Consider the following 22,183-nt stretch of genomic DNA (forward strand, 5'->3'; position numbering starts at 1 on the left):
CAGTCAGGAAATTGTGAATCCTTTTGATAAGAGTTTACACCTCCAGAGGAAGAGAAAAGGATTCCACAGACACTGCCTCCCTGGCAGTGTATGACAATTTGAAAGCTGTGATTGGCCTCTGTGAAGAGGAGAAGGGACAAGAATTCACTATAAAAGCCCTTAATTTTGGGGGCTGGAAGTTGACTTTAGGAGTCATCTTCCATTAGGTCATTGTTTTTAGCTCAAACTGCCTCTTGGAGGGAACATGGGTGAGAGAATAGCTGGATTTCCTTTCCTGGCTTCTGGAGAGAGATTCATTCTGGTAGAGGGTTAATAAGTTGTGCCAGGCTGAGTTGAGCACCAAAGCATTATTTAGTGTGATAGGCTAAATATCTTCTCTACCCTCTTTTTTTTAAATTTCTCAACTTTTACTCTTTCCACCTATTTCATAAATAAAAACTATTGAAAGTAATTTTGACTTGAGCTATAATAAATATTTTAAATTGATGACCACCATATTATTTATGATTTTCATATACTTTAGTCAAATCCTTAATTTTAATTCCTTACACTATGAACTTAGTTGATAAATGTTGTGTAGATACTGACTTCTCTACCAAGTGAGGGACCATTTTGCCATCTATATCCCTCTCTTTGGGCCTCCTCCTCCTTCCCTGAGAATATTGCATATCCATAGTTGATAAAGTAGTGGCAGAGTTTGAGAGGGTTGACTCTAATTTTGAAAGAAGTTTTATTGTGGATAAAATGGCATCAAACAGCATCACACACTACAGAAAAATCTTTCATGAAAAAGTCAATTAATGCTGCAAACTTCATTGTTGTCCTATTTTAAGAAATTGCCACAGCTACCCCAACCTTCAGCAACTACTACTATGATCAGTCAGATGTCACCATCAACACTGAAGCAAGACCCTCCATGAGCAAAAAAAATTATGACTTGGAAGGACTCAGATGATGGTTAGAATATTTTTAGCAATAACATACTTTTGATTAAGGCATATACATTATTTTTAGAAGATAATTCAATCATATACTTAATAGGCTAAAGTAGAATATAAATCTAACTTTTATGTGCACTGAGAAGCCAAAAAATCATTTAACTTGCGTTATTGCAATATTTGCCTTATTACAGTGGTCTGGAACTGAACCTATAATATCTCCAAGATATGCCTATAGAGATTATTCTGTGAGGGTTCATAATATACTATATTTTGAAGGTAACTATTTGAAGAGCCAGTTTGGAAGATATATAGAAGAGGGCAACCAGGATGAAGGACTGAATCTCTGCTAAATGAAGATTGGTTGAAGGAATCAGGGATTGATTGGCCTAGAGAAGAGTCTTAGGAGAGCCTGCTGATCATTTCAAGTATTTGAAGAGTTCACATTTGAAATGATTAGAGCTATTAAAATGGAAAGGACTGTCTTGTGAGGGAATAGATACCTTTTTCCACAATCTTCAAAGGCTGAGTGACTCCTTGCTTGGGGATGTTGTATAGAAGATTTGTATTGAGGTGAGATTAGAGCACCTCTGAGATCCCTTCCATGTCTGAGATTCTGTGATTCTGTGACCAGTCACTGTGCTTAGCAGTTTGCCTATAATTTGGCAATCCTTTCTATGCTATCCATGTCCAGAGAAAAAACTGCTGGAGTCTGATGGATGCAAATCAAAGCATGCTATCTTTCATATCAGTGTATTTAAGGTTTTATATTGGGGGGGTTGCTTTGAATGTGTGTGCTCTTACAACAATGATGATTATGGAAATGTATTTTTCATGATAATAAAAATAAATTTAAAAAGATTTATCTAATCTAACACCCACTTTTGTACAATGGAAAATGGAAGCATAGAAGGAAGAAGTGACTTTTCCAGGGTCACAAAAGTAGGAAATCTCACCTTTCAAGTTCCAGTTTAGATGTTAACTCTTCCATAAGTCAGAATTCATTTATACAACTAAAGTGTTCTTGCCCTCCTCCAATAGTCTAGAATAATTTGGATCTTTCCTTTATCTCTGTTATATTCTGTCCAAGAAGAATGAAAGCACTTTAAGAACAGGGGCTATTTCATTTTAGTCTTTGGGTCTTTTTGGGGTGCAATTCCTGCCAAATACAGACTTAATTATTGAAGCAAATTGAATGCTTATTTGTGTACAAGGTGTCACCTTACTCAAATTGAACTATAGTCTCCTTGTGAGAAAAGCCTAAGATCTTTTTCATCTTTATTTCCATTAAGTCTAGCATAGTGCATGATATACATGCACTATGTATATACATAACACTTGCTGACCTAAACTGAATTTAATGCAAGGTGGAGAACAACTTGTAAGATGAATAACAGCAGTAACAGCATTTTAAGAACATTTCAAAGTTTACAAAGCATTTTAATTATGTTATATTAATTGATAAAACAAACCTCTAAACGTGCTGGTACTGTTTTTCCTCCTTTTTCAGAGGAGTACCTTTTTTAGACAAGTAAATTTAAAAATCTCAGACTTACACAGTGTGTGGTGGTGATGATGACAAAGCTTGAGATGAAAGTGAGACCATCGTTCATGCTGACCTGGAGTGCAGCTTTCCTGCAATGAAAACAGAACATTCACATAGTTTTTCAAGATGTATTGAAAATATCTTTGGATAGGAAGTCAGGAAACCTGGATTCTGATTCCTGTTTTATAATTAAACTAGCTTTGAAACTGGCAAAATAATAGACTTCAGGTTCCTTTTTTTGTAAGTAGGGGAGTTAGGGACAAGATAACCTCTAAAGTCATTTATCCATTTCTGGTATTATATTATTTTATTGTTATGCCTGATCAGACCTCTACAAATGGCCCTATAGCCATCATTTAGTTGGCACACTACAATGATATCAAGTATTTGTTTCTTGGGTCATTAGCAAGGAAAAACTATTCCTATTTTACTATTTTATTTTCATTTTCTTAAAAAAAATCCTGAGATCCAGCAAATCATCAGAGGACCAAGGTTACAGCCAATGACAGGGGGCAAAGAAGGAAAAAATATGAGTAAACAACAGTAAAAGGAAAAAAAAGAAATTACAACAGACAGCTTCTATCCAGGTAATGAACAAAGAGCAAATGGAACAGAGGAAGACCAAGGAACACCAAGCAAAAATGAGGAAACTCCAGGTAATTGTACTTGGGCTTTGGAAGAACTCAAAACACAATTCAAAAAACAATCAAGAGATGCTGAAGACAATTGGGAAAAGAACTTAAAAAAGAAAGTAAGTTATCTGGAAACAGAGGCACATGAACTAAAACAAGAAAATAGTGTCTTGAAAGCCAGAATTGATGAGCTTGAAAATGAAGCAAAGAAAGTGAAAGATGACCTACAAAGAAAAATAGACCAGAAGAAAAAAGCCAGGAATGAAATTCAGTCTTTAAAATTAGAATCAAACACTTAGAAACAAATTACTTCACAAGGCAAAAGAGTCTATAAAACAAAATCAAAAGAATGAAAAAATTGAGGAAAATATGAAACACCTCATTCATAAAACTATAGACCTGGAAAATAGATCCAGAAGAGACAATTTAAGAATTATTGGACTACCAGAAAATCATGATAAAAAGAAAATGCCTAGATATCATCCTATAGGAAATTATCCAAGAAAACTATCCCAACATTCTTGAACAAGAGGAAAAAGTGGAGATTGAAAGGATCTATAGATCACCTGCATTTAATCCCCAATTGACAGTACCCAGGAATATTATAGCCAAATTCAAGAACTACCAGACCAAGGAAAAAAATACTACAAGGTGCTCAGAAGAAGTCATTCAGATATCATGGAACCACAGTAAGGAACCTGGCTATATCCACTCTGAAGGACCAGAAAGCATGGAATATGATATTCTGGAAAGCAAGGGAACTGGGTCTACAACCAAGAATCAACCACCCAGCAAAATTGGCTATATTCTTGCAGGTTAAAGAATAATCATTTAATAAAATACAAGACTGCCAAGCATTCCTAAAGAAAAAACCTGACATGAACAGAAAATCTGATGCCCAAATATAGATCTCAAGAGAATCATCAAAAGGTAATTAAGAAAGGGGGAAAATGTTTTAAGGGACCCAATAACTTCAAATGATTTGTATTCCTATAAGAAAAGATGATATTGGTAACACTTAAAAATTGTTATTATCTTCAGGGTAGCTAGAAGAATTATACTTAGAGGTTAGAGTAACAAACTGTATTAGATAATATGTCAAAATATATAAAAATCTAATGGTAAAAAAGAGGATAATAGTAAGAGAAATCGGAAAAGAGTTTAAATGAGGTAAATTTATATTGCATAAAGAAGTGCATGGGGGAGGTGGGAGAAGACCAATACAATGGAAGGGTTAAAGAAGTTGGAGATAGTCTCCAAGAAAATTTTAATCATTACAGTGGGAAGGGTCAGAAAGGTTCCAATGGAAGGAAAACCTCCAATTCCAAATTCAATCATCATCGTCATTAACAACAATATCAACATCAACAACATCAACATCATTAATATCAACAACACCATCATCAGTGTCATCAGTGTCATCATCAACATCAATATCTAACTATCCATCTTTTCCTGGCCCAGGAAAGATTTTTGCTGGGTGGGCCCAACCTAATAGCATACAATTATGGAAAGGAAAACTGAATCAAATTCTGGACTTTCTGCCATTCCCTGTTACAAACCTTCCTTGTTCCCTGTGCCTCTTCTGTCCTCCACAATCCCTTTAAATATTACACTATGGAGAGTAATGAATGAGAGTCAAAAGAGCTCAACTCTAGGCTTGAATACCACTATTTGTCTTTTGGGGGTAAAAAGGAAGTCTTCTTTTTCCAGGACTCAGTTGCCTCAGTATGAGTGAAGCTTACCTGGACTCTGAATTTATTTAATATATTAAATCAAAGGATAAACCAGGTGTAAATAAGAAAAAAACTACTTAGATTCATAGAATCATGTATATTTTAACAGAAAGTTTGAAATGATCTAATCTGATTGAACACTTTAGGCAGTGCAGTGAACAGAACTTTGAACTTAGAATTGGAAGACTTAAGATCAAATGCTGCCTTGAAGACTTTTTATTTGTGTGGTCCTAAGTAAATATGCCTCAGTTTCCTTAGCTATAAAATGGAGATGATAGCACTTACCTCCTAGGTTTGTTGTGGGGATTAAGTGAAGTAATATTAGTAAAAAATGCTTCACAAACATTAAAGCACTACATAAACACTAAAAGAAAAAATCCTTACCTTCCATCTTAGAATGGAACTGTGTATTGGTTCTAAGGCATAAGAGTGGTAAGGGCTAGGCAATGGGGTTAAATGACTTGCTCAGGGTCACACAGCTAGGAGATGTCTGAGGCCAGATTTAAACCCAGGACATCCCATCTTTAGGCCTGGCTTTTGATTCACTGAGCTACCTAACTGCCCACTATTGTATTTATTTTCCATGTGTTAGGAGGAGGACATTCTACTTCTTTTCATAAGAATCTCAATTCCTTATATCATACTTTATATTCTCAAGAATATGTTGAGGACTCTTGTGTCATCATTAAGATTTTTTAGAGAGACTATGCAGGAATATATTGACTAATTTGATCTTTTATATCTCCTTGCCTACTTCAGCCCAATAACCTTTCTATCATTTGCATTAAGGAAGTCCCCCCCTACACCCCACTGGGTGTGTGCACATTATATTGATCCAATACAGGCTAATATTCACAGCATGAAAGAAAACTTAGTAAGTTCATTACCTGGGAGTCAAGTACTAGAAGGCTAAAATTGGAAAAGGCCTTAGAGATCATCTAGTTTATTCTATAGTTCATGAAATAGTCTCAAAAATTTGCTTTAAGTAGGTAACTAGATAACACAGTGAATAGAATTAAATCTGAAGTCAGAAAATGTTGAGTTCAAATCTGCTCTCAGATATTTTCTAGTTATATGACCCTGGGCAAGTCACTTAACCTCTAGTTGCCTCAGTTTCTCATCTGTAAAACGGGGATAAAAAGTAACAACTTTATGCCAGAGTTGTGAAGACAAAATGAGATGATAATTCATAAATCATCTTGCAAAGCTTAAAACACTATATAATTGCTAGCTATTATATTAGTGTTATTCTTGTTACATCTATTATTATTAATATTATCACTATTACTAAATTTATAGGTCTCCTTGATTGAAGGAAGATGTATTTTAATTTCCCTAAATATCTGAATTTTACACATCATGCATTATGTAGTAAGGACCTTGGTTTAATCAATGCTTTCTTTTCAATTATTGATGCTGATAATCAGAGATTCTGGCAATGCTATCAAATAAAGTATAAAGAAAGAAAGTATAAATTCAGTGCTGAGTCATGAATCTGCTATTCTTTTGTATAAGGATCATGAGCCACTGTTTAACCATTAGCATATATCCTATTAATAGTGAGATTATTTTTGTCTTATAAGGTTAAATGGCGGATTGGAAAAAGCCCTATATTTGGAGTTGGGCTTGTTGGGCTTGAATCCCACATTTGCTATTTACTACATGTGTGGCCTTTGGCAAGCCATCTAGCCTTTTAGCATTTCATTTTCAGCATCTGTAACATCAGGGTGTTGACCTAAATAAAATCCTTCTCTAAGGCCCTGCCTAGCTCTAAATGACTTTATCTTTATTTAAGAATACTTCTCTAATATATTATCTGAGTCCAATCATATTCGCTTAGACGATTCTTTCTAAAGCTCATTGGACTCATTTTCTCCATGTTGAGATTTTGAACTATTTCTCATTAATATACCCTGCATTCCAAATCTGTTTTTGCAACTGAAAGCCAAGACATATGCCTCTGTAGGAACAGTCAGCAGCATATTATATTTATATAACCACAGTTATACTTATAACCATATAGATTTAAGCCAATAGTTTGCTGTGAAGGGTGACTGGTGAGTAATGAAATCAGGTTCATGACAGATGAGAATATGAACAGTTTCCCCCAACCCAGTCCTTGATTGTTAATAGGATTATCTGATTTCAAATACTTATGAACATTTATTAACACTTACATGCCAACTTCTTCTAAGATGGGGGCTGGACAGAGCAAATAAGTATCCTCCACAGTAAAAGGCTTCTTGTCTGGAAAAAGAAAGGAAGTTGATGCATAAGGGCTTAAAGGGTCATGTAAGTTCCTGATCTCCCAAAGTTACAAAGAATGACCTTTCATAGAGGACTTATAATGTTCAGCTCTGGGCAAATATAAATTACTCTGCCCAGTACTGGGTCTCCTGACTAGAATTATACTCATCTAGTTGAACTTAATTAGTCAAGAAAACATCATGAGAGTCAGAAGACCTGAATTCTAGTCCTGAGATTGCCAGTAACTTGATGAGTGATCTGGAGTAAGAAATTTTCCTTCTCTTATCCTCACTTTCCCTGTCTTTAAAATAAGAAGACTGGAATAAATAATTGCTACGGTTCTTTCTGGTTCTAAAATTCTATAATTGACTAAGCAAATATTTGCTGACTGCTCATCATGGGAAAGGGATCATGTGAGTGTTCTGGGGGTATATAAAGATGTGTAAGACCCCACATTTGCCTTTGAGAAGCTTATAGTCTTTCATGAAAGACAAGGTAAGTGAAAAGAAAGTTAATGAACAATAATAACAAAAAACTACATTATTCTGTCTAGTACCAAATAAGTTCCATGAATAAAAAGAATTCAGAAGGAGAGATTGTTGTCATAGTTAAGTTCACTGAGAAGATATATGAGCAGGGCGAGAGTGGGCATTCTGACTCAGTTTTACAAGTCATGGATTGTGTAGAAAGGACTTTGGCTCAAACAGAGCTTTCAGTTACAGATGGCCAAAATCAGAGATTCTGACAATGCTAAAAAAGAAAGTATAAAGTATAAATACAGTGCTGATTAATGAATTTTCTATTCTTTTGTGTAACCATTGTTTTAGTGATTAGCATATATCCAACTAATAGTGAGATCATGTGAGAGCAAAAGCATGAGAAAAACAAGAATACAAAATAAATGAGCTTTTTCATTCACTTGTTTGTTTTTAAGTGGAAGAGAAATTTTGTATAGAGAAACAGCATGAGATAGGTTAGGAAGTTAGTTTAGGGCTAAATTGTGAAGGGCCTTAAGCATTAGGTGAAGAAGTTTGGATATTAACATATGGGTAATAGTAAATCATTGGAGGTTATTGTTCACATTGTATGTGTGCATGTGTACACGTGTGTGTTCCCATCAGCTCAGGAATGGAAGTTACAACTCATCGGCACAATTAAATAATTATTATGTTCCTACTATATGCAAAACCATATAGTTAGTGCTGCTATTAATAGGGATACTAGTATATAAGGAAGGCATAATCCTTCCCTTAATGAGCATATATTCCACAGACAGTATGTCAGGAGAGAAAAAAGTAAAATGAATGAAAAATAATTGATTACAGTCACTGATTTATAACCATAAATTCATTATGATTCTCACATATTATGTAGTAATGACCACTATATCTCACCTACCCTTTCTGGTACTGCCTTAAAGGGCAAAAATTGGTGTTTGTTATTATTAGTTGTTTTATGATCATGTTAGAAAACTATGTAGTTGAATCATTTCATTACTTCAGATTATTGTTAGTGATTCTCAAAAGTTGACTATAAAGTAGAAGCCAATGGGAGTCTTACTTCGCAATGGTCCCGCCTTGTGTCCTATAGTTCTTTCTCTCTTTTAGAAAAAGTCTTCAGAATTTCAAAATAAGATCTAAATCTAGCCAGATTAGTTTTCACTAGCCACTACTTCCACCTGCAAATTTAACTTCTTATACTAGTCCTTAACTCTTTAAAAAAAATTTTATGCAGAACTGGAAAAACATTGTACACAATTAACAGCAATATTTTATGATGATTTTCTGTGAAAACTTGGCTGCTCTTAACAGTGCAATAATTTGGAACAATCCTGAGAGACTTATGATGGAGAATGTTGTCTACCTTCAGAGAAAGAAACGTTCGAGTCATCTTTCATGTCATTGTATTTATGGTTTTATTTTGGAGTTTCTGTTACGTATGAATTTGCTCTTACAACATTGATCATTATGGAAGTGTATTTTGCATGATAATAAAAATGAAATTTAAAAATATTTTTATTCCTCCACCCAATTACATGGAAAAGCAATTTAAAATACTTTTTTCTTTCAGATTTTGAATTCCAAATTCTCTCCCTTCCTCCCACCCTTTTCCCCTTTCCCCTTCCCTGAAATAATAAACAATCTGAGGTAGTCTTTAACTCTTTCGTAAGAGGCATAGATTAATAGGAGTCTTTTTTCTTTTGCAGAGACAGAAGACATGAGCTAACTTCCTTGGATCAGCCACCAACTAACCACATATTGAGAAAAATACATATCAGCACATTAACATATTCGGAGCAACTCCTGGGCACTGTTTTGTAGTACTGAATTCCTTGGTTTGCCTAGCTTTCTTTTTTAAATTATTTTTTCTAGATTACATGTTAATAAAAATTTTAATACTAATTTTCTGATATTTTGCAATCCATATTCTCTCCATTCCATTTTCCCAAGAACACAAGTAATATGATATAGATTGATTGTATGTTATCATACAATATATAGTTCTATTTTTATCACATTATGAAACAAGACATATATTGCTTACATGAGAAAAATTCATGGAAGGAAGAATGGAAAGCTTCAATTTGCATTTTGACTCTGATCCCTCAATGGTGGTGAATATCCATTTTCATCATGAGTCCCTTGGAGTTGTCCTGAAGCCCTGCCTTGTTGATAATAGTTGTCATTCACAGTTCAGCATCATATATTATTCAGATATATATACATCATAGTATAGTATGATGTAGTACATCATATGGGATTTATTTGTAGTACAGAGAAATGCTGATGATTTAGGTTGATTTATTTTATATACTGCAACTTTGCTAAAGTTGGTCATTGTTTTGATTTTTTATTGATCCTCTAGAATTTCGGAGATTATCATCATATCATCTGCAGAGAGCAATAATTTTATTTTCTCATTGCCCATTCTAATTCCTTCAATTTCTTCTTCTCTTATTGATATAGCTAGCATTTTTAGTATAATATTGAATAGCAGTGGAGATAATGGGCATCTTTGCTTCACTTCTGTTCTTATTGGAAAGCCTTCTAATTTAACGCTATTATAGATGCTGCTTGCTGATGGTTTTTAATAGCTCCTATTTGTCATTTTGAAGAATATTCCATTTACTCCAATGTTCTTTAGTTTTTGCCTAGTTTTTTTATAGACTTCTTAATGTTACATGCAAATAACTACTCTTCAAAAATCTCCCCAGAAGGATTGAGTGGACAACTGATGGAAATCATTCATAGGGCAAGACCACAGAATCACATTATCTCATGGTAACTTTCTATGTTGGACTATAAATAAACATCACCAGTGAAAGACCTAAGCAGCTAACATCTTGGTCTTGATCTAAGTAATCTGACTGGCTAAGTTCAAAATTCAACTGGCTTGATTTCTGGGGATTCATAAATAAAAATCTACAAGCTTGGCAAGGACCTCCTTTTCAAGAGAAATAAGGTAATGTTTGCAGAGCTGATCAATTATCACAGGGCTAGATGCATATGACTTCTATACATAAAATGAATTACTTGAAGAAAACAGAAGTCGGAAGACATCAAGAAAGCTAAATTCATGGTAGCATCAAGTTGAATTATTAAGCTATAATTTCTTCCAAAATATTAAGCAGACTATGCATAGATTTTTAGAGCTGCTCCAGCGTGAAGAGAAAGGACATTGTGATAAATAGATAAGTTTGGGTTCCAAAGAAAACACTCATGAATCATTTTATATGGTTCCTTTAAACCTCACTGCCTCCTACAACAAATGCAACAGAGGAATACTGCATTTGTGATGAGAGAACTTTAGTTCAAATTCCAACTTATCTGCATATAAAAGTATTGTATTGGGTTGGATTGGATGTTACCTCAGCTCTTTGGGACTCAGTTTCTTCATTGGACTACATGATCTCTAAGGTCCATTCTTATTCTGTCAATTTAAAATATCTGGTATCAGTTAAGTATCCTCTTCTATCTTTCTTTCTCTCTTGATCTCTTTCTGCTGTTGACCCAGATCAGCTATTAGGATTCAGATGTTTCAAGAGGAAAAGAAATTGGAAGCTACTCTTGGGAGATCTCTAAAAGATTATCTTAAATTCTTCTATCAATGGAAATCTCTGCTCATTTAGAAAGTTAATTAAGTTCCTTACCCCATAGGTCACCCATGAGCTCAGGACTGACCTTTCTCCTTTGGAAAGGGGAGTTGGCTTTAGTGCATCCATTCATTTCACCACAAAAATGGATGATGTGTAAATGTGCTCTAAACAAATGAGGTGTATTTCATTTCCAATAACTTTAGTCATCTGATTCCCTCTTGGAGAAGTATATTATGGAAAAAAGAACAACACTGAAGGCCATCATCTGCTATTCAGTTGGTCTGTTGGGCCTTTATGAAATGCCATTCTCCCTTCCCTTCAGCCTCTTTCAGAAAGCAATCAGTTCTTGGATTTTATGAAGCTAGAGCAGTTAGAGAGGATAGTAGCTAGAGACCTAGGTCTGGAGTCAACTCTGGCCTCAGACTAGTGTGACTTTGGATATATCATCTAATCTCTATTCGCTTCAATTTCTTCAACTGTAAAATGGGAATAATAATTGCATTTATCTCCTGAGATTGTTGTGAGGATCAAATGAGATATTTGTAAAGTACTTAGCACAATGTTTGGCAAATAATAGGCATGATATAAATGTTAGTCACTATAATTATTATTGTCATTATTCCAATTTATGAATTGTTCTAACTCCTGGTTTCCTCTGTCTTTTCAACTATTTCTGGGCTTATCAGTCAACTCATTTTCTGAAATTAATTACCTTCCAAAAATCAATATTTGAAGGAAAAAGACTAGTACAAAAATATTTATAGCCACACTCTTTATGCTGGCAAAAAATTGGAAAATGAGAGGATGCCCTTAGATTGGGGAATGGCTAAACAAATTCTGGTATCTGTTGAAGATGGGGTACTATTGTGCTAAAAGAAATAATGAACTGGAGGAATTCCATGTGAACTGGAATGACCTCCAGGAAGTGATGCAGAGTGAAAGGAGCAGAAACAGGAGAACATTATACACAGATATGGATACACTGTGGTACAATAGAATGTAATGATCTTCTTTACTAGCAGCATTGTAATAATTCAGAATAATTCTGAGGGACTTATAAGAACGAAAGCTATTACCATCTAGAGAAAGAACTGTGGGAGAAGAAACACAGACAAAAAAGAACTGCTTGACCACATGGGTTGATGGAGATATGATTGGTGATGTAGACTCTAAATGATCACCCTAGTGCAAATATTAATAATATGAAAATAGGTCTTGATCAATTACACATGTAAAACCCAGTGGAACTGCTCATTGGCTATGGGAGGGGTTGGAGGGAGAGAAGGGAAAGAACATGAATCATGTAACCATGGGAAAATATTCTAAATCAATTAATTAAATAAAATTTTTAAATAAAAAATCAATATTTGGACAGTAAAACTATCCTTTAACATTGAAAACTGATTTCAGAAATTTAACTAGATGTATTTGAAGTTAATTAGTGTTATTTACATTGGCTAGAACCCTCAAGTTTTTGCTTATAAATTACAGTATGATATGGAGAAGGATTAAATTGAAAATGGGGGAAATTGCCTGAATTGGATCATCCTATTATTCTACTCAACCCAAAGTCTTTCAAAATAAAAACATATGTTGGGATTTGAGAAGATAAAAAATTTAGTGAGCATTAGGAATCAAGAAAGGAAGATGCTTTTGTTGGGCAATGGAAGGAATATTTTTTTAAAGTTTAATAGCTAACTATATTTATTTTTTTTAATTGATGATTAGGTGAGTCCAGGAAAGGACCTCAATCATTTTGAGAAGTACTTTTCATTTCCCTAAGCCAAGAGAGCGAGGATAAGGTTTGTGAATGTGTGTATATGTATGTTTATGTATACATGCAAACATGTATACACATAGAGGGGTATTAGAAAAGATAACATTCATTAAATTTGCAATGAAAAGAGATAGAAATTTTTAAAAGGGTATACTAATGTACTAGTTTTTAAAATCCTTACCTTACCTCTTAGAACTAAATATTGGTTCCAATACAGAAGAATAGTAAAGACTACACAATTGATATCAAGTGACTTGCTCAAGGTCATACATCTAGGACATATCTGAGGCCCATTTTTCACCTAAGATCTGACTTTCCATCCACAGAGCCACCTAACTGTCCCCACAATAATAAATTATTAATGAAATTATGAATTGGTTTAACCATACTAGAAAGTGATTTAGAATTAAACAAAAAGTGTCTAAAATGTCCATTTCTTTCCCATATCTTTCTCCCTTTAATATATATCACAAGGAGGTCAGTGACAAAAAGAAAGGTTTCTTATACACCATGATATTTATAGCAATGCTTTTTGTGGTGGCAGGCAACTAGAAGCAAAGAGAATAGGGAACATCTAAACAAGTTAAGGTACAAGAATGTAAAGGAATAATCCTGCACTGTAAGAAATGATGAATATGATAAACAGAGAAGCATGGAAAGAATTCTATGGACTGATGCAAAGTAAGCAGAACCAGAGAAACCATCTATACAGCAACTGAAATGATATAAATGGAAAGAACAGAAACAATAAAACACCTGAAACCCAATGCAGTGAAATGTTCATGGACAAGGGATAAGGAAGATCACCTTCCACACTTCATTCACAGAGACAGGGGCATATGACTGTGGAGTGATGCCTAGAACATCAGATTTTCTGATATGTTGTTTAATTAATCTGAATTTTTCTCTTCCTTTCCCCCCTTCTTTATTATAAAAAGAGGGATACAATTGGAAGTGGTGATATAAAAGCAATAGATATCTATAAAATTCATTAAAAAATAAAAATGGGAATAGTTATAACAATGAAGTTTCTGATAAGAATTAGAAGGGTTGAATAATACAGAACAGACAGGTTCTAGAGAATAAATCAATCTTAGAGTTTATTTAATCCAAACCTTTCATTTTACAGAGGAGGAAAATAAGACATAGAGAAATTTACTGATTTTTCCATATATGTTAGGCTACCTAGCAGAACTATTATTGGCACCAACACTTAGCACAGTTGCTGACACAGTTGGTAATAATAAATGTTCATTGATTGACTACTGAGGAATCTAAGTCTCTTGGCTTAGTCCATGGTTCTTTTTGAGAAAACTAATAGATGTTAACAATAAAATCCTTCAGAAGGACTGAGAACCAGATGCAGGAGAAGAGTTTGTGGGTGAATTGGAAGTGATGAGAATATTGTTTTACTTCTGTTTTCAATATCAGTTGCATATAGGAAGGTGTGGATTTCATCATTATGTTAAAGAAAAGGACCTGGTTCTGAATCCCACTGTTGTGAAAAGTCCTACTGATCATGTCCTAAAACTGGGATTCCTAACTTGGGGATACATGAACTTTTTTAAAAAATATTTTCATAAATGTATTTCAATATGTTTGGCTTCCTTTAGAACACTGGGTATTTTATTTTATGTATTTAAGGAGATTACTCTGAGAAGTTTGCAAGCATCCGCAGGCTGCCAAGGGGTTCTATGATATACAAGTGAAGGTTAAAAATCCAAGCAACTGAGAATTCCAGGACTTATTTCCAACAATAGAAAATTTTAATGCATCAGTCTATACCTTTGATCTCTGATCAGAAAATAAGTTCCTTAAAACAAGAGCCTGGGTAATTTTTCATTTTTATATCCTCTGACCCTTAACACATGATCTCACATGTAATAGTAGGTGGTTAATAAATATTTGCTTTCTATGCTTGGTCCTAAGGAGAAAAGAAATTGGAGATTTAGTCCCTACTCTCAGCTTTCTTCTCCTTCGTTTTGCTGTTTCATAAAAGAATTGTCTTGAAGGAACTGCCTCATTTCCTCACCATCCACTGAGTTGTCTCCATCATTACTGCATTCATGGCAAGTGAAAAGGTGGTATGGTTACCACAAAGCCACCAGATAATGCTGCTCTCTTTGCTGGTAGTATTTGATTGCTGCCCCCATGAAGGGCATCCATACTGCCACACTCTGTATTCTTCCCTGGGCTTTAGAATGACTTAAGCAAACCCAATCTGCCCCTTTCCTTTCACTCTCTCACCCCCTCCTTTCAATTTATTTACTCACTTTAGTAATTTTGACAACTCAAGTGAATACTATTTTCTCTGAGATATATTCATTCTTTCTTCTCATCTTTTTAAAAAAGAAATGATCTTAACTATAAATAAAAGTCAACTTTTGGGGATAGAAGAATGTGATTTTTAACTCTTTAACCTACCACAGACTAGCTTTTGCCTTCTCCCCTTTGCTGTTCTACAAAAAAAAACCTCTTCTTTTCTTTTCAAACCCTTGCCTTCCATTTTAGAATCAGTACTGTGTATTAGTTCCAAAGAAGAAGAGCAATAAGGGCTAGACAATGGAGGTTAAGTGACTTGCCTAGGTTGACACAGCTAGTATCTGAAATCAGATTTGAACCCAGGACTTCCTGTCTTTATGTCTGGCTCTCAACCTACTGAACCACCTATTTGCCGCCCAAAACTATTTTTTTTCAATATCATCTATGACTACCAAATTATAAATACTCCCTAAAATATGCCAGCAACTATTCTGGGCCCTAAGGATATAATGGCAAAAAGTAAATTGTCACTCTGCTTAAATTGCATACATTTAATGATTGCGGGTATGAGGAAACAACAGACACATATATGAATGTCAAAAAATATATATACAAGAGAAATAATTTTGGGGAACTCATTGATAACTGAGGAGATCTGAAAAGACCTTAAGCAAGAATGGACATTAGAGCTGATCTGTGAAGAAAGCTAGGGCATCCAAGAGACACCCAGACTTTTGCAAAGGCATAGAACTAAGACAAGTTAGTTGGACTGGTGTCTCTGCTCTGGGCATTTTCACTGACTGTTCTCCATCCCTGGAAGTCTTTCCCTCATCTCTTCCTCTGAATTTTCTTGGTTTCCTTATGGCTCAGTAAAATTCCACCGTCTATAAAATATTTCTTTTTTTTTTAAACCCTTACCTTCCATCTTAGAGTCAATACTGTGTATTGGCTCCAAAGCAGAAGAGTGGTAAGGGCTAGGCAATAGGTGTCAAGTGACTTGCCCAGGGTCACACAGCTGGGAAGTGTCTGAGGCCAGATTTGAACCTAGGACCTCTCACCTCTAGGACCGGCTCTCAATCCACTGAGCTACCCAGCTGCCCCAAAAATATTTCTTAACCTCTTTTAATTTTAGTGTCTTCCTTCTGTTGACTATTTCCTACTTATTCTGTATATAACTTATTTGTATGTATCTGTTTGCTTTTTGTCTTCTGTAGATTGTGAATTTTTCAAGGGAAGGAACAGTCCTTTGTCTTTGTTGGTATCTCTAGCCCTTGTAAGGGTCCTGGCACATTGAAGGCACTTTAATGCTTATGAACTGACTACTCATTGATGGCATTATGGGAAGGGAATTCCTCTCCATTTGTTTTATGTCATCAATCAGTGACCTGGAGGTCATTTACCATTAAGATGTGCAGGCATAGACAGGCCCTCAGAAAGGAAATTGAAACCAATGAGATGAGAAACTGATCCCACAGGCATTGCCCCAGGTGGTGTCAGGCAAATTGAGGAACTACGATTGGTTCCTGAGATGTGACAAGAGGGAGATAGTGGGTGGAGAAAACTGCTTATAAGCAGTGACCAAGGCATTGTGGGCTCTTTCTCCCTCTCTCCCTCTCTTCCTCTCTCCCTTTCCTACTCCCTCCCTCCCTCCTGGAGATTGGACTTGAAGGAACCTCTGATGGTGATAAGCTTCATCAGAACAACACATGGGATGGTTGGCTAGGCAACTCTACTTCTTTCCTACATTTCCCTCTTTTTACTATCACTACTTTGATGTAACAAAGCTACTAAAGCTACTAGTAGCCTTATGATTTAATTTTAACTATTACAGCATAATTGGATGGATAATTTTTGAGGGGAAAGAAGATCTTACTTTCAGAAATGGGACACATTTAATTTAGAATCTTACATAATTTATTTATGGATGCATCCATCATGGACTATTGAACTAGTAAAACAAAGGCATGGATAAGGTATTCTGCATAGATCATTTGGATACTGGTAACTGGAATGCAATGTTAGCCATTTCACCTCTATGTGTCTCAACTTCCCCATTTGTAAAAAGGGGGTAAGAATGCCTTCCACAGGGTTGCTATAAGGATAAGGAGAAAATTATACTTAAAGCACTTTGAAAACTTTTAGATGCCATCTAAGTATCAGTTATTATCTTTAACATAAATTATTGATGAATTTTGTCAAATACTTTTTTACATCTTTTAGTATAATCAATTGATTTCTTCATTAAAGAAAAACCTTACCTTCTGTCTCAGTATCAATTCCAAGCCAGAAGAGTGGCAATTGGGGTTAAGTGACTTGTCCAGGGTACACATAGTTAGAAGGTTTCTGAGGCCAAATTTGAACCCAGGTATTCCAAACTCTGAGTCTCATGCTCTATCCACTGTGCTGTCCCTGATTTTTTCATTTTAATTATTGAAATGATTATATAAGTAGTATTCTTAGAATTGAACTATTCCTACATTTTTAACATAGCTCCAACATGGTTGTATTGAATGATTTTTTAAAAATATATTGCTTGACCCATGTTTTTATTTAAAATTCTTTTCAATATTTGTGTGATAGTAATATAATATTTCTCTTTCTTTTACTACTCTCTGGTTTGTGTAAGACCATATTTATATCATAGGAGGAATTTAGTAGTTTCCTCTTTCATTATTTTTAAAAATAGCATATGTAGCATGGAAATTATTTGTTCTATGAATGTTTGATGGAATTCTTTTGTAAATCTAACAGATCCAGGAACAGTTTTTTCTTTGTGGGTTCATTTTATAATTCAGCCATTTCCCCCCTCAAAGATTAAATTGTTTAGATTCTCCGTGTTCTATTTTGTTTTATTATTTTATGTTTTGCAGATATTTTCTTTAACTTGTTTTGCTTAAAATTTTAGTTTTATTGGTATATAAATAGGTATAATAGTTTTTCTTTATTCTACATTTGTTTTGAATTCTCCTTTTTCTCTCTTTTAAAAATTTAGATAATTTAGATACAGATTTTAATAAAATAATTTTATAATTATATATCATATGATAGCCATTTTGTTAGTCTTTCAAAAAGAGAGGATTGCATTATCTTTTTATAATTTTTTTGAGCCATAGTATAACATAGTTGATACAACTTGGAATCTGGAAGACCTGGGTTCAAAATCAGTTTCTGAAGCTTACTAGCTATGTGAGTGACCTTGGGCACGTTATTTAACGTTTACGTAATTCAATCACCTCTTTAGGACTTATGTTCTAATATGTTATAATCTACCTTGGTGGAGAAAGTTTTCAAATTAGAGATTTCTGGCGGCAGCTGAGTGGCTCAGTGGATTGAGAGCCAGACCCAGAGACTTGGGTTCATATATGTCCTCAAACACTTCCCAGCTATGTTACCTTGGGCAAGTCTCTTGACCCCCAATATCTAGCCCTCACCACTCTTCTGCTTTAGAACCAATATACAGTATTGGTTCTAAGATGGAAGGTAAGGGTTTCAAAAAAGAGATTCCCTATATTGACTTAAATTAAACTACTTTTGTGTCAATCTCTTTGTACCTTCCCTTGTCTCTGAGCCTTCTCTAGGCCAACCCTAACTTCCTGGAATTCTACTTTGAGATGTTTTTCACATGTAGGGCTTCAATTTGTTTGTTTGTTTTTTTTAATTTCTACCAGACAAAAGTGAAATAGAAAGCTGTATATGAACTAGAACAGAGAAATTCACAAAGCATAGAATAGTATGTTTTCCCCTGCCATAGAAAGTTAGACATTAAGTGATTCTTGTCTTCCCTTGTTCCCAAAAGCATAAGGCAAGACAAGAATCACTTAACATCTAGATTTGTGTATTCCGCCACATCATTTGCTTGGTAGCAGTAAGCAATGGTCAGTAGAAAAAATAAACATACACTCCAAGCATTTTCTATAGCCCTCATCAAGTTCCAGATCTTGGAAAATATCTACATTGGCAGTCTGTTTAAACAGTGAGAAAAGTAAGGAGAGAAAAATCAGTTGTTCACAGCATCCAGAGGGCAGAGGGAAATGGGCCCAGCCAGAGCAAAGGAGTGGCTTCACAAAAATACATTAGTGGACCTGGGGTGACAGAGGCATAAGTTGCCTCTCCAACATTTGACCACTCCTCCTACTGGTGTGAGTATATGTCAGAGAGTAAGCCCTGGGTGTATCCGAGAAATCCTTAGTTCATATTTTTCTTACTATGCCATTTCATTAAGTGCCTTTTCTTGCAACTAATCATTGATGTAGTGATTAGAAGAGTTTGGCACACCATCAAAGAGAAGGGAACAGATAAGGCTGTTTTGTGAGTGAACTATTTATCACATCAGGGGTAGATTTTAGCTGAGGCTTTCTAGGAGGACAGGAAGGCTGGCTAGATGTTGGTTTAGGGGCATATTTGGATGATCAATGATCCAGGTAAGCCTTCAATGCACAGAAAAGAGCTGAGTTAAATGACAATGAAACTTTCTATCAGATTCAGCCCAGAATTGCATATTGATTTTATTAATTGCTCTCATTCATCCTTCAGAGTGTACCAGGAGGTAAGTCCCAAGATTCTACAGTTGTACCAGCTTCTCATGGAATTGGCTCCTTCCTTTCCTTGTGAAGTTGGCCAACTTGGTGAGAGTGATGCGATGATTAGAAATAAACTTGCATACAACAATATCTTATGGATATAACTCTGATTGCAACCTTCTTTGAACTACTCATGGTAGTAACTGTCAGCCACCAGAATCACCTACTTTAGAAAGATGGGAAGAAGGGACATGGGCTCTCTTTATCTCATACCCACTGGCCTTTAAAACTGTCTTTTTATTTACTGGCCAGATTAAAAATATCCTTCCCACTGATATGCTTTCACTTTTAAAAATACCCATTTGTCCATTATGAGAGCATGCTGAAGGCAGCAGTTAAATTGTAAATTAAAATATAGCATGGTCAGAAATTAACATCACAGTTTAAAGAAATCTGTTTTAAAACACTCCAAAATGCCATTGAGGTCAGTAAGAAAGTTTCTATGAGAAGGAAATTGTAAGGTAAAGAGCATGAGTTTATCCAAAGGGAGGACTAGAGATCAAGTAGCCGAGAGTTGTCATGACTTAGGCAGAGATACTTCAGCTGTTTTCTAATATAACCTAGAACTCAACCTGACAAAATACAACACCTGAGATAAAAATAAAAATCATCGTGCTCAAACTTTAGGGAATCATGAACTCCAGCTACATTTTATGATGAGTAAACTAAGGTTTAGTGAGAAGGCCATACATTTCATTTTTCTGCCAGTCTAACATCCTCTAAGAGTAGCACAGTAGAGATATGACCAATGGTATGATTTTGGGCATGATACTAAACCTCTCAGTGCCCCAAGTACTCAAGAATTATGTTCCAGGTGAATTGATAATCTATATTAGTAAAAAGCATTTTCATGCTGGGATTTCCCTATGTTGATGAATTAAAGGGACTCCCCATTCTGAGATTGATCCTTTATATATTTAGCTAGTATGAACCTTGGGCAGCAAAGAGATTCTGAATTCATACCTGAGACCCTTATAGTTTGAGAGGATTTGACAAAGTTTGTATTTTTATTGCTCTAGCTTTTGAGACTCAAGGCCACCTGAACTCCATAATGAAACACCAGGAGAAGAGGACATTAGAGACACTGGTTAATAAATCCCAAAAATTACTCCAAAGAGCAAAACTTTGATTAGCACACAAGAAGAATTCACATTTGCAAAACAGTTCCATTTCTCAACTATTTTTACTAATTTTCTCTTTTGCGATTTATAATGTCATATATTAGGCAGGAAAGATATTATTATACTAAATTGTCAACTGAGAAAAACAAAGAGAGAATGAAGTTCTTGTTCATGACTCTATATTACATTCCTGACTAAACTGGGTTTAGAACTGTAGGATTATAGGATTTTGAGATGGAAGTGATGTCAGAGATTATTTAGTATAACACTCTCATTTATACATGAGGAGCTGGAGACATAAGGGGATGAGGTGACTTGTTCAAGGTCACAGAGCTGGTAAGAGGTTCAGCCCCTATGTTCTGATTTTAAATCTAGTTCTCCTTCCCACAATACCACACTGCTTTCTTTATAACCCTTGGACACTCAACTCTACTTTAAGTTAGTGGTTGCTCTCTAGACAACCAAAGAAAACTGAAGAAGCATCATGGCACCCAAGGGTCTAGAAAAATCTTATTTTCTTCTGGATGAAATCCACTGAAAATTTATTCCAACTGTTGACATTTTGTAAATCATCTTCTAATCTAAGGATTAGCCTTTTCTCAATTTGTTGCCTTGAGGTCAGAGTAAGTGGTAAATTTAAGATGAAAATTGCCAGCTGTTTGCTAGACTAGATTTTTATTTTAAAACTTTAAGTTCTTCAGAAGAGAAATTCAAGATGCAAGGACCAGGAATCAGTCTATGCTACCCACATAAACAAACTCTACTTAGGCAGAATGACTTCTAGTTGAACACTTGCTAACAGGAACTTCACATCTGGAATAAATGAGGAGGAGTTCAGAATGGAAAAGATGATTCCTCCATTTATCTTTATCTATAGATACCTGCAGATTGCAAACATTGCTTCCTGCTCCTTAAGAGCAGATGATTTATAGGCAAAGATCTTCAGATAGAAGGAAGACCTCCTGTTTAAATCCCAAATTTAACCAAACTCACATATCAAGTGTTAGCATTTTAATGAATATGAACTTGCTAGAGTTCTTCAGTCCCTAGGCTAACCCGAGCTCTGGCTGAGAAAATACTTTGGAACTCTTCACATAACTTAGTAAATAGTGATCTGTGTTTGTTCTGGCTATACTTTTTCCTTACTCCAGTGATCCAAGAAAAGATCTGTTTTCAACTGGAAATCCATTTGTGGAGAAATTGGAATTCTAAAAAAGAGACACTGGCACATTTTTGAACTAAAGAAAT

The 22,183-nt window shown here is 35.0% G+C and overlaps 1 protein-coding gene across 1 annotated transcript in view; it reads right to left on the reverse strand.

Annotated features, from left to right (window-relative positions):
• Nucleotides 1-22,183, reverse strand: part of ANTXR1 (ANTXR cell adhesion molecule 1) — a 334,340-nt gene that overhangs the window by 175,804 nt on the left and 136,353 nt on the right. The window contains exons 11-12 of the mRNA XM_001381658.4: nucleotides 7,030-7,099; nucleotides 2,495-2,573 (exon numbers count right to left, since the gene is read on the reverse strand). Coding sequence (XP_001381695.2) covers nucleotides 2,495-2,573; nucleotides 7,030-7,099 — 149 coding nt within the window. The remainder of the gene's footprint in view (nucleotides 1-2,494; nucleotides 2,574-7,029; nucleotides 7,100-22,183) is intronic.

Source organism: Monodelphis domestica, chromosome 1 (assembly GCF_027887165.1).
Source record: "Monodelphis domestica isolate mMonDom1 chromosome 1, mMonDom1.pri, whole genome shotgun sequence".
Lineage (NCBI taxonomy): Eukaryota > Metazoa > Chordata > Mammalia > Didelphimorphia > Didelphidae > Monodelphis > Monodelphis domestica.